The sequence below is a fragment of the Schistocerca gregaria genome, chromosome 7 (assembly GCF_023897955.1).
Source record: "Schistocerca gregaria isolate iqSchGreg1 chromosome 7, iqSchGreg1.2, whole genome shotgun sequence".
Taxonomy (NCBI): Eukaryota; Metazoa; Arthropoda; class Insecta; order Orthoptera; family Acrididae; genus Schistocerca; species Schistocerca gregaria.
The window spans coordinates 543,786,058-543,799,638 of NC_064926.1; the positions used below are offsets into that span (position 1 = coordinate 543,786,058).

Below are 13,581 nucleotides of genomic sequence, written 5' to 3' on the forward strand. Positions count from 1 at the left end.
ATTAGAACAACATGCCACCCTCCACCTCAAAAAACTATCCAATCTCCTGGTTTCCCACCTCCGGAAAGGCAACTCACTCACCCTCCACAACCTTTCCAACAAACCTCAACCTCCTCTCATTGCACACAGACCCAGTCTCTCCCATCTACTCAATCTCCCACTTCCCTCCTCTCATTGCACACAGACCCAGTCTCTCCCATCTACTCAATCTCCCACTTCCAGCTCCACTCCCCCCAACACCTCAAAATTCTAGTCAACACAATCTGGAACCACAACACCCCAATTCAGTAGTTAACCTTTCCTCCAAACCCCTCTCCCAATCCGAAACCTCTGTCCTATCCAAAGGCCTCACCTTCAGCCCCACTCCCAGGTTCAACCAAACTGCCCTTGTCAAAGATTTACTGTCCTACACTCGTAGTCTCTGCTGGAAATATCACTTTGCCACGAAGAAAAACAATCCTGATCCCACTCCTAATGATCCAACTCCCCAAGACACTATCCAAATTGAACCCTGCCTGCAACAGTTCCGTCCTCCATCACAGCGGGACCCATCTCCTCTTCCTCAAAATCACCCTCTCCAAACCTTCCAGGAATTTCTCACTTCCAGCCTTGCCTCTCAATCATTCTTGAAAAACCTTAATCCTACTCCCAACATCACCACAGCCAAAGCCCAGGCTATCCGTGATCTGAAAGCTGACCGATCCATCATCATTCTTCCGGCTGACAAGGGTTCCACGACCGTGGTACTTGATCGTCGGGAGTATGTGGCTGAGGGACTGCGTCAGCTTTCAGACAACTCTACATACAAAGTTTGCCAAGGTAATCCCATTCCTGATGTCCAGGCGGAGCTTCAAGGAATCCTCAGAACCTTAGGCCCCCTACAAAACCTTTCACCTGACTCCATCAAACTCCTCACCCCACCGACACCTCGCGCTCCTACCTTCTACCTACTTCCTAAAATTCACAAACCCAAACATCCTGGCCGTCCCATTGTAGCTGGTTACCAAGTCCCCACAGAACGTATCTCTGCCTACGTAGATCAACACCTTCAACCCATTACATGCAGTCTCCCATCCTTCATCAAAGACACCAACCACTTTCTCGAACGCCTGGAATCCGTACCCAGTCTGTTACCCCCAGAAACCATCCTTGTAACCATTGATGCCACTTCCCTATACACGAATATCCCGCATATCCAGGGCCTCGCTGCAATGGAGCACTTCCTTTCACGCCGATCACCTGCCATCCTACCTAAAACCTCTTTCCTCGTCACCTTAACCAGCTTCATCCTGACCCACAACTTCTTCACTTTTGAAGGCCAGACATACCAACAATTAAAGGGAACAGCCATGGGTACCAGGATGGCCCCCTCGTATGCCAACCTATTTATGGGTCGCTTAGAGGAAGCCTTCTTGGTTACCCAAGCCTGCCAACCCAAAGTTTGGTACAGATTTATTGATGACATCTTCATGATCTGGACTCACAGTGAAGAACAACTCCAGAATTTCCTCTCCAACCTCAACTCCTTTGGTTCCATCAGATTCACCTGGTCCTACTCCAAATCCCATGCCACTTTCCTAGACGTTGACCTCCATCTGTCCAATGGCCAGCTGCACACATCCGTCCACATCAAACCCACCAACAAGCAACAGTACCTCCATTATGACAGCTGCCACCCATTCCATATCAAACGGTCCCTTCCCTACAGCCTAGGCCTTTGTGGCAAACGAATCTGCTCCAGTCCTGAATCCCTCGACCATTACACCAACAACCTGAAAACAGCTTTCGCATCCCGCAACTACCCTCCCAACCTGGTACAGAAGCAGATAACCAGAGCCACTTCCTCATCCCCTCAAACCCAGAACCTCTCACAGAAGAACCACAAAAGTGCCCCACTTGTGACAGAATACTTCCCGGGACTGGATCAGACCTTGAATGTGGCTCTCCAGCAGGGATATGACTTCCTAAAATCCTGCCCCGAAATGAGATCCATCCTTCATGAAATCCTCCCCACTCCACCAAGAGTGTCTTTCCGCCGTCCACCTAACCTTCGTAACCTCTTGGTTCATCCCTATGAAATCCCCAAACCACCTTCCCTACCCTCTGGCTCCTACCCTTGCAACAGCCCCCGGTGTAAAACCTGTCCTATGCACCCTCCCACCACCACCTACTCCAGTCCTGTAACCCGGAAGGTGTACACGATCAAAGGGAGAGCCACATGTGAAAGCACCCACGTGATTTACCAACTGACCTGCCTGCACTGTGACGCTTTCTATGTGGGAATGACCAGCAACAAACTGTCCATTCGCATCAATGGACACAGGCAGACAGTGTTTGTTGGTAATGAGGATCACCCTGTGGCTAAACATGCCTTGATGCACGGCCAGCACATCTTGGCACAGTGTTACACCGTCCGAGTTATCTGGATACTTCCCACCAACACCAACCTATCCGAACTCCGGAGATGGGAACTCGCCCTTCAGTATATCCTCTCTTCTCGATATCCGCCAGGCCTCAACCTCCGCTAATTTCAAGTTGCCGCCGCTCATACCTCACCTGTCTTTCAACAACTTCTTTGCCTCTGTACTTCCACCTCGACTGACATCTCTGCCCTTACTCTTTGCCTTTAAATATGTCTGCTTGTGTCTGTGTATGTGGGGATGGATATGTGTATGTGTGTGTGTGTGTGTGTGTGCGCGAGTGTACACCTGTCCTTTTTTTCCCCTAAGGGAAGTCTTTCCGCTCCCGGGATTGGAATGACTCCTTACCCTCTCCCTTAAAACCCACATCCTTTCGTCTTTCCCCTCCTTCCTGAAGAAGAAACCATCGGTTGTGAAAGCTAGTAATCCTGTGTGTGTGTTTGTGTGTTTTGTTCATGTGCCTGTCTGCCGGCGCTTTCCCGCTTGGTAAGTCTTGGAATCTTTGTTGCATATTGTCTTCACTCACAATGAAACAAATACCCATTCTAAACCTTAAGATATGGCAGTCTTTTTTTGTTTATTCTCTGTTATACCTATTATAGATACTCCAGTTTCTACCAACTGTGAGTAGACATAACGTTTTGGTCTTACATATCATTTTTCCACCGTAAACATTTTGAATTTTAATTTGTTTACTAGACATATTACAGTAGGAGTTACAGACAGTGCTAACTTAACAATGTCCTTAACATTAAAACAATAAAATGTCTTGAGTTTTGTTGTAGTTTTTTCAGTACTGTTTTGTGCTTAATACATGTAAAAAATATCACTTCAGATGAAATTTGACACTTCACAATTCACGAAAAGGTAGCTGTTGCAGACTTCATACTCACTTGTTTTTTAGGTATGATGGCTGGTGCTTATGTATGGGGATCAGCAGCTGACTCGCTGGGAAGGAAAAAAGTTCTCATTGTCATATCTGTGATGAATGCACTGTGTATAGTTGCATCAAGCTTCTGCCAAGACTATATATTTTTCATGCTGTTCCGGTTTCTCAATGGTGCTGCGTATGTATTAACATATTACACTTTGTTATAAATTACTTACAAATTTGCTATACTTAAAAAAATGCCCTAAATCAAAATTTCAGTACCTTTGTATGCTTATTGCCATTTGTTGTATCAGTATATATTATTTCTGGTCAAATTACCATTAAGCACATCATTTGCAACATTAATCTCTTTTTGATTCTGATCGACACCAAAAGTAATCACAAGAAGTTGTTGCAAATGTCTTGTTTACCTAGACACCAAGTCATGATGGAAGGTTCCTTGAGAGTAAAATGCTATGAATTGTCCAGTCCAAAGGAGAGCAGTTATTGCTGTCTGTTGTTAGTCAATACAGTAAACCCAAAAGATGATTAAATCCAACTGACTGCCAGCAGTTGGTGGAGGTAGATGTGCAGAATGCTTCCCAACTTGACCACCTTCCAGTGTGACAATCACTATAACTAGAGTTGTTCAGGAAGAATGAATATCTCTCATTAGCTACATTCTTATTGCAATGGTTCAACACTTTTTTTTTTTTTTTGCTGTAAACACACACAGGTATACCCCTCTTATTTGATAGAATGTTCTTTTAAGCTAAATAGCATTGTAGCTCATGCAACTAATAAAGACGGATAAATAAACAGTTAAAAAGAACATCAACTACTGTAGACATTTCTTATTTGGCAATGTTGTTAATTCAAGAAATCATTTAATACACTTATAAGACAATAGAGATGACTTGTTGAGTTGCAGATATGTACAATGAAAAGACAAACACATTACACCTTTCAGCTAAAGCCTTCTTCAGCAAAAGAAAACATACACACATTCACACAAGTGTGCACACCTCAGAGACGCATGACTGCTATCACCAGCATTTCTGAACAGACGGAGCTGCCAGTAGTAGCAGTTCTGTGTGCATGACGTGTGCCTGCTTGTATGAATGTTGTGTGTGTGTGTGTGTGTGTATTTCTTTGCTGAAGAATGCGCTTTAGCTAAAGCTATAATGTGTAACAGCCCTTTTATGATGCTTGTTTGCAACTCAATGTGTCATCTTTACAATGAGTAGCAATCTATCATTTCCCTAACATTGTTGCTATTCCAGCCTGGAGTTTCCATTGTTTGAAATAACTCAGATTTACTCCATAAAGCCACATCCACACTAAAGTTTGGAAAATAATTTCCAGCAGTGTTTGCAACCATGTTTCTAGCAAATACTCTGTGATCAATGTTTGCAACACATTTGAAGCACAGAAACAGTTATGCATGGCAGTATTGGTACAGACCGCACATCGCCACTGCGTGGCACTAGTATTTTTCTGCCACCACTGTAGAGGGCAGCAATAAACAGAATCCATCAAGTGATTTTTGAAGCAGAAATACAGTGCCTTCAGTGAGAGTGAAACTGGCAGCAGCAATTAAAAGTACAGGTTCTTCTGTTATTCACAACAAGTAACATTGAAGATATAGCAGCAGTGGTGTTTGATGATGGTGTGTACTGTAGTTGACAGCACTGAATCAAATACTTGCTACAGTTACATTACATTACAGTTATATTCAGTTACTATTATCTTTACACAAACCTTCAGTCTTCTAACCAGTGCTCCACAGACTTCAAATACTATCTGAGATTTGCCTTGCTTTGAAGTGTGAAACAAATATGCTATGCTCTTAAATGAATCACCAGTTGCTGAAGAACAATGAGTGCAAAAATCTGTGATTTACTGGAATTACTTTCCTGTCTTTCTTTGCAACAAATGGTAGTACCATATTTACCAGAATTTCAAAGTCAGAGGATGGCATCGTAGTGAAGTTACAGAATTTTGTGCCATATTTTGTATTCAGCTCTTGTAATGGGTTAAGGTTGCCACTTCTTTTACTGTATGTTTTAGTCCACCACAGATGACTATGCCTTTCTCTGCATTTGCACAAATTTTTTAACAATAACTGTGCAGTATCACATGTCAGTATGGTTTCCTTGTGGCTATAAATAGTGTAGCAAACAGTGGTACCACACCATGAGAAAAAAAGATGAAGGCAATGTGAACATGACTCAAGAAATGTTAACTGCCGGTGTGAACAGAATCCTTAACAAGAAATTATGTTGCAAACATGTTGTGAAATAGGGCAGGAAACATGCGTGCAACAAAAACATGTTTCCAGTGGCACTGTGTAGTCAGCTTAATGGCCTCAGTGATTAATAACAAGAGTGAATTTAGGATACTGTAAAATTCAGAGCTGCAGTAATAGAAGTGAACATAATTTCAGGTAGACTATGCATCCCCATCTGGGGCTCAGAATGGAGTTCTTTACTCTGGAAAAAAGTCTATAACAGACTGCCAGTAGACATCAAGCAGGAAACTGAAAACCCCCATGCTCCAGTATTCAAAAACAAAGCCACACCTTCTATGATTTATTTGGATATTTGGGCTCAGGGATGTAAATTCTGTGCACAGTAATGTTGACATGGAACAGATCTTGATTTGCCAGTATGTATACAGCTCATTATATCTGTGTGAAGTTACAAAAATTCCTTATTTGAAAAGATTCAGGAGAACCATAGTTTGTTCTATTTGCTTTCATAAATGTTATGCAGATGTTTCTCCACTAGCAGGGTGGTTCCCTTTATTTTTATTAATAGCATATGCTGTTGTTCATGTTTCCGTGTGTCATCTGCAGTACAGATGATTTTTCAGCGGAATTGGTCATGGCAGTTTTTATGATTTCCACATTGTGAAGACTGGTCTGTTAGTGTATGGAGAGCAGGAAGAATCATTGCTTAAATACCTCTGTAATTGGTCTAATTTTGTGTCGGGAGTCTCTACAGGAGTATTACATAGGGGGCTGTAGAATATTTGTAGATCACTCACTTACAAATGGTTTTTGAAACTTTGTAAGGTGGCTTTCACAGACTAGCTGAGAAGGTCTGCCAGTTTTGGTTGCTCTCTCTCTCTCTCTCTCTCTCTCTCTCTCTCTCTCTCTCTCACACACACACACACACACACACACACATACACACACACACTCTCTCTCTCTCATCCTGGGTTCTGATTGATGGGCCCTTTCCTTTCAAACTTTCAATCTATTCCTCTCTCCTTCCTGATGAAAGAATTATTAGTTTCTGAAAGCTAGGGTTGCTTGTATACTTTTACATATTTATTTCAGCAGTGTCAACATTTTGCCCCCTGGATTTAAAGTACTGGCCAGAAAGTCTGTCTCATAATTTTAGAACAGAATATTATTATTAGCCTATCAGTATTTTTCATACAATTGGCTTCATCAAAGTTTACAGAGGGTTTTACTTTCAGTACGATATTCAAATAGTTACAGAAAGGGGAGAAAAGGAACTAAAGACCTTTTCGTCAGCATTATGGAAAACAATGTTTTATACAGTAATTAAATACACACATAAGAAAAGAATCACAGTAAATAACTAACTTATATAATATCAAAATATTTTCTTCATAACTTAGGTAAAACATATATTTTGATGATTAGTTTCTAAGAATTCTTCAGTTGTATAGAATTCGTTGTTTTTTAGCCAGGTTTGCAATGTATTCTTATATTTATTTAGCGGTACTGTACGAGCTGAGCATGGTAACTTATTGAAAAATTTTATACTTAAGTACTTATAGTTATTATGGACTACAGCAAGTCTTGTGGAAGGCAAGTCCAGCAGGTGACTGTTTCTTGTACTGTGTGCATGCACATCACACCTCATGTTCAATTTTTTCAGATTTTCTCTGGCATATATTAGACAGTTATATATGTACATGCTTGGCACTGTCATTGCGCCAAGAGATTTAAAATAATTTCTGCAGGATTCTCTAGTTGCTAACCCCTCCATGCACCTGATTGCTTTCTTCTGCCATCTGAAAATACATTCAGCCCCTGGGGAGTTACCCCAAAGCAATATTCCATATTGCAGTTGGGAATGAAAAAAAGCATAGTACGAGTGGAGTAGCAATTGCTTGCTCACACTGTTTCTTAATTTATACACTAAGAAAAGTACTCATGCTAGTTTACTACATAGATAATTGGTGTGTCCTTCCCATGAGAGCTTTTGGTCTATGATTATCCTAAGTAATTTCACTGTTTTGTTTTTATTTTTAGTTACTTTGAGATTAAATATTATTTCTTCTTTTTTTTTTAATTTATCCACAGCTGGTTAGCCTGGCACCAGTAATTAGCCATTTGCATCATTTCTCTATTTTTGTCCAGTACACTCTTCAAAGTTTCCAGCATTTCCATGACACTCTCCTGTGGGTCAAACAAACCTGTGCCCATTCATGCTGCTCTCTTTGTATGCATTCAATGTCCCAATGTAGTCCTGTTTGGTATGGATCCCAGACACTTGAGCAGTGTTCTAAGATTGGCGACATGGTATTTTGTAGAATGATTGAATTTTCACAGTGTCCTATCAGTAAACCAAAGTCATCCACCTACTTTGTCTATGAGTGAGCATATATGATCATTCCATCTCATGTCCCCACAAATTGTTACACCTGGGTGTTTTTATGAGTTATCTGATTCCAATTGTTACTCGTTAATATTGTAGTTGTAGGGTACTATGATTTTCAGTTTTGTGAAGTGCACAATTTTCCATTTCTGAATGTTGAAAACCAAATTGCCAATCTTTGAACACTTTAAAATCTTATCAAGATCGGATTGAATATTTGTGTATCCTTCTCAGATATTACTTCATTTTAGAAAACTGTATGATCTACAATTGATGTGAGGCACTATTAATATTCGCTGTCAGGTCATAAATATACAGTATGGTCAGTAAGGGTCCCTACACTCAAATCCCTAAGCCATGCCTGATGTTACTTTTATATCTGTCAATGACCCTGCATCCAAGAATGACCCTCCCTACCAAGAATTCCTCAATCCAGTCACACATTTTGTTTGATACTCCAAATGATTGTACTTTGGTTAGTAAGTATTGGTGTGATATGAGTCAAATGCTTTTAGAAATTCAAAAATATTGCATCTACCTGACTGCCTTGACCCACGGTTTTCAGGATGTCATTGCAAGGAAACCATGAGTTGGGTTTCTCATGAACATTGTGTTCAGATCCTTGCTGGTTGTCACAAAAGAGACCATTTTATTTAAAATACCTCATTAATTTTGAGCTCAGAATTGTTCTAATCTTCAACAAATGAGTGGCACTTACATTGGGCAATGCGGTAGTAGATCACTCTTAATACCTTCTTGTAGAAAGGTGTGATTTGTGCTTTCTTTCAACCACAGGGTACAGTTTTCTTTTTGAGGGATCTGTAGTATATTGTTGTTGAAAGAGAGGCTAACTCAGCTCTAAATTCTATATTGATTCTGACAGGGATTCCATCAGGCTCTGGAACCTTACCACTTTTAGTGATTTAGTTGTTTGTAAATGCCATTGTAACTAACATCTCTATCATTTATCTTTGCAATGGTACAAGAATTGAACTGATCAAGTAATCCTGGTTTTTCCTTTGTAAAGGAACATTTGATTGCAAAGTTCAGCATTTCTCCTTTTGGTTTTCTATCTCAGTTTCAGTACTTGTATCATCCATGAGTGTCTGGATACCATCTTTGGTGCTGCTGACAGCCTTCACATATGAACATACTTTATTTAGATAATTTAGAAATCAAAGAAACCACTTACCAAATATCCAAAATGTTGAGTCATCAACAGGCACACCAAAGATTGCACACGTGCTTGCGCACGCCCACACACACACACACACACACACACACACACACACACACACACACACACCTCTTTGACCCTACATTGTGCCAGCTGCACACACTTTTTGTGGAATATATCATCATATCCACCACATACAGAGGTGCAATTATCCCAGTCAACTGCTGGACAATCAAAGTCTGTTCAAATGATGCTATTATGATTGGGGAACATACACACTAGCAAGCTAAGGTTTTCTTCAAGATTTTCAATTACATCAGGAGGTCAGTCTGGTAGTCAGTACAAGGAAATACCCTCAATACTGAGTCTTGCCCAGACAGTCTGGTATCTCTTGTCTACTGCAATGAATACAACTCCATTTCTGACTAACCTGACCTATCTTTTAAGTGTACAAGTAGATTAACCCCAAAAGTCTCACTGCTATCAGTTTAGGGTTTTAGCCAGTTTTCTGTGACCAGTATTATATGTGGTCCATTGCTTTTTAGGAGTGTTTCAATCTCTGGGGCTTTGCTGTGAATGTTGGAGTACTTTATCACTAGGATTTTAATAGCGTTCATCTCTCTCTCTCTCTCTGTGTGTGTGTGTGTGTGTGTGTGTGTGTGTGTGTGTGTGTGTGTGTGTGTGTGTGTTTGTCTGGGAGGGGGGGGGGGGAGGGGGGGAGTGATCTTACACTAATTACTTCAGCTTCTTCTAAAGCTATCATTTTATATAACCATCAGTGACATGTGCTATAGACCATAGTAAGCTGTTTCCTTGTTATCTCATCATTTTTATGTGATCTGTTTTCTTGCAGACTGGGCGGAAGTGGACCTGTCATTTGGTCTTACTTTGCAGAATTTCAGCCCAAGGCTAAAAGAGGTTCTATGCTTAGCTTCATGGCAGCTTTCTGGACATTGGGAAACTTGTTTGTTGCATGTGAGTATAAAAATGTTGTTGTTTGTGGACACCATATAATTCTAAACATATCTTTATATTTGAATATAACCCTTCTGAAAATTTTCTCCAATAGGAAGTTAGTATCAGAAACATATTCTGTGTGTTACATTTGAAAGGAGTGAGGCACCAACACACATAGCATATCCTGAAATATTTGTTCATCATTTCATAACATGACAGAAAAATTTTACTGGATCTGACCGAAACTGCAAAGCCTACAAATATACAGTGTTAAAAACCTTAAGAAGAGCATCCTTCTGTAGTTATGAGACATGTTCAGAAAGTAAGTGTACTGTGACTGTGACAGGCTTTGGTTTTTTTATTTTCTGAGGGTTGGCAGTACTGACTAGAGCAAGTGGTGGTGGTGGTTGTTGGGATGTTTAAGGGGGACTAAACAGCTAAGGTCATCAGTCCCCCATAGAGCAAGTATTGCAGGAACACGGTAGTATGTAAACTCACATTGTAGTCTCCAGTTTTGTGAAAAAAGTCAGTAACAAATCCTGCCAAGTGCAAGCCATGTACTGTAATCTGCTTCCTACACTTGAAAGGCATAACACCTAAAGAAATTTCTTCGTGCGTCAAATCAGTTTACAGCAATTGTGTTATGAATAGAAGGAGTGTTGTTTAAGTGGTGTAGAGAGTTTAGTGGAGGCAGAACAAAAGTTCACAATGAACGGAGGATTGGAAGACCTTCATTTTGACTGAAGAATTGGTGCAAAAAATCGAGGAAATTGTTCATGAAGACCACTAGTTGAAAGTGGATGAAATTTCTGCAATAGTTCTATGACTCTCCAGAATTCTCTTATGTGAGACACTCACAAAAACACCAAAATACTGGAAACTATGCAAAAGATAGGTCCCAAAACAGTTGACAGAGCAGCTAAAGAAAAATCAGCTCAGTAGCACTTGCAAGTTTCATGAATGACTTGAATTGGAAAGTGAGGATTTTATGAGTTCTGCTGTGACTTAAGATGGAATGCCTGAGACTCAATGGCATCACACCAATTCCCTGTCTGACAAAAAATACAAAACTACAATTTCAGAAAAAAATCATGGGCTGATTTTTATGGGACCAAGAAGGCATAATTTTGGTTAGATTTCTGCCTCAGGGGAAGACCATCAATGCACAACAGTATTTTGAGGCCCAAAAAATCTCAAAGGAGCATTCAAAATAAAAAGAGATCAATTCTGACTAGAGGAGTGCGCTTATTACATGACAACACCCGTTCTCACATTGCCTTAGCCAACAATATGCTCTTGGATTCATTGGGTTGACTCCTTCAGATTATCATCTTTTCAGCTCCCCAAAGGCACGCATGAGTGGAATTAAATTTTTAACCAACAAGCAGGTACAGAAAGAGGTTCTGACTTGGAGGAGGGAGCTGGCAAGAGAGCTCTTTGAGGGTATAAGGAAGCTTATGCCACTGCTCACCACATGCGTTGAATGGGATGGCAATTCTGTGGAAAAACAGTCAACAAGTTTATCAATAATATCCTGTAATTTTTTCAATACACTTTTTCTAAGAAAATACAAAAATGTAGCACACTTACTTTCTGAACATACCTTGTAGATAGCATTATGGTTTGGTGCAAGCCCACAGTTGCAGTAGGTGTTATACATCAACGGTTTTAATCAACTTGCAGATCTCAGAAAGTTGACAGACGATGTAAGAGACATTGTGGAAGGACTCTGCTAACAAAGATCAGTCACTGAAAGTGGGCAGGGCTGGCATCGGTCTTGATTGGGACAGGGCTTAGGACGTAGGCAACAATTGGGTCAGGGTTGTTGCTGATAGATACGACTAACATTCGCTCTTTATGGTCATCCTGGTATTACCATCAGCCACATCTTCACAGTGCTGTACAGAAAGCTAATATGGGACCTGAAAGTGTGTTGACTGCTAAGGTTTGCCTTTTTAATGGTGTCAGTACAGAGTATCCAAAGACTGGGAAATAGTACTATGATAAACTTATAAGTGATAGTGAAGTGGGTAGATCTGGACTCTCCCTCAACCCACTTACAGAGATAATGTGTAAGAGAGCAAGATTTTTTTAGGATGAAGTCAGTTAAGAGACATCACTGCTTGAGGAAGATTGTCTTACTGGTAGAAATTAATTCAGTAAATAGGAAATGCAAATCATAAGGCTTGCTGAGTTTGTTTTATCAAAATATGAATGGAATTATAGATGAGCTAGATGAATAGTTGGTAGATCTTGACATAATTTGTGTCTTAGAACATTATTTATATTGAGAAGGAATATTATATCTTTCTTGAAGGACAGTAACAGGTGAAAACATGTAACTATTTTGTATTGGTTGTGAATAAATAGTTGCCACTATTTAATTTCCAACCCTCATTTATGGTGTCCTTCAGAAGTGTTGACATGCCAGAACATTACACAGAACAACAATATGGACTTTCCATTATGCAGAACGTATATTCTGAGGCTGTGCAAGAGTATGTGAATAATCAAGGGAAATTCTTTTAACTGTAATCCTTTCTGGATGGGGTATATGAATTATCAAGGGAAATGCTTTTAACTGTAATCCTTTCTGGATATTGTAGTTCAAAATTGTCTCCTGGCTTGACACTACTTTATGCATAGGCCTTTATAAAGACATCATGTTAATTTTGAGTCAGAATTTCCCTATTACCTTTTTTTTAATTCTCTGAGAGAAAGAGTCTTACTGGATCACACAGTAAGTAAAATTACTGGTGGCCTCTCAGATCATGATACAGAGATATTAACATCAAAAGAATCAAGACAGAGTCATATGCCAGTGTAGAAATAAAAGATTTAGATATGTGGATCCACTTTCAATGCAGTCATTTAAAGCCAGTCTGAAAGCCCACACTTGTAAAGAAGTCTACAATACACACTACTTGAAAAAATCTCTAAAGTGTTGTGCTACTTGGATTCTTTTTTATTAAATGTACTTGCATAACTTAAGAACATGTGTATTTTAAATCTACAGTGCATGAATGCAAGAATATATATATATTAAAAACAAAGATTCCAAGACTTACCAAGCGGGAAAGCGCCGGCAGACAGGTACATGAACAAAACACACAAACACACACACAGAATTACGAGCTTTCGCAACTGGCAGTTGCTTCGTCAGGAAAGAGGGAAGGAGAGGGAAAAATGAAAGGATGTGGGTTTTAAGGGAGAGGGTAAGGAGTCATTCCAATCCCGGGAGCGGAAAGACTTCCCTTAGGGGAAAAAAAGGACAGGTGTACACTCGCACACACACACACATATCCATCCGCACATATATATATATATATATATAAATAAAACAGAAAGAAACTTCCACATGGGAAAAATATATTAAAAACAAAGATTCCAAGACTTACCAAGCGGGAAAGCGCCGGCAGACAGGCACATGAACAAAACACACAAACACACACACAGAATTACGAGCTTTCGCAACTGGCAGTTGCTTCGTCAGGAACCGCGCACACACACGCACACGCA

The 13,581-nt window shown here is 40.1% G+C and overlaps 1 protein-coding gene across 2 annotated transcripts in view; it reads left to right on the plus strand.

Moving 5' to 3' along the window:
* The window catches only part of LOC126281351 (synaptic vesicle glycoprotein 2B), a 493,622-nt gene that overhangs the window by 451,116 nt on the left and 28,925 nt on the right, over nucleotides 1-13,581 (plus strand). For both annotated transcript variants that reach the window (XM_049980258.1, XM_049980257.1), the window contains exons 6-7: nucleotides 3,325-3,487; nucleotides 9,959-10,080. In XM_049980258.1, the coding sequence (XP_049836215.1) occupies nucleotides 3,325-3,487; nucleotides 9,959-10,080 (285 nt within the window). The remainder of the gene's footprint in view (nucleotides 1-3,324; nucleotides 3,488-9,958; nucleotides 10,081-13,581) is intronic.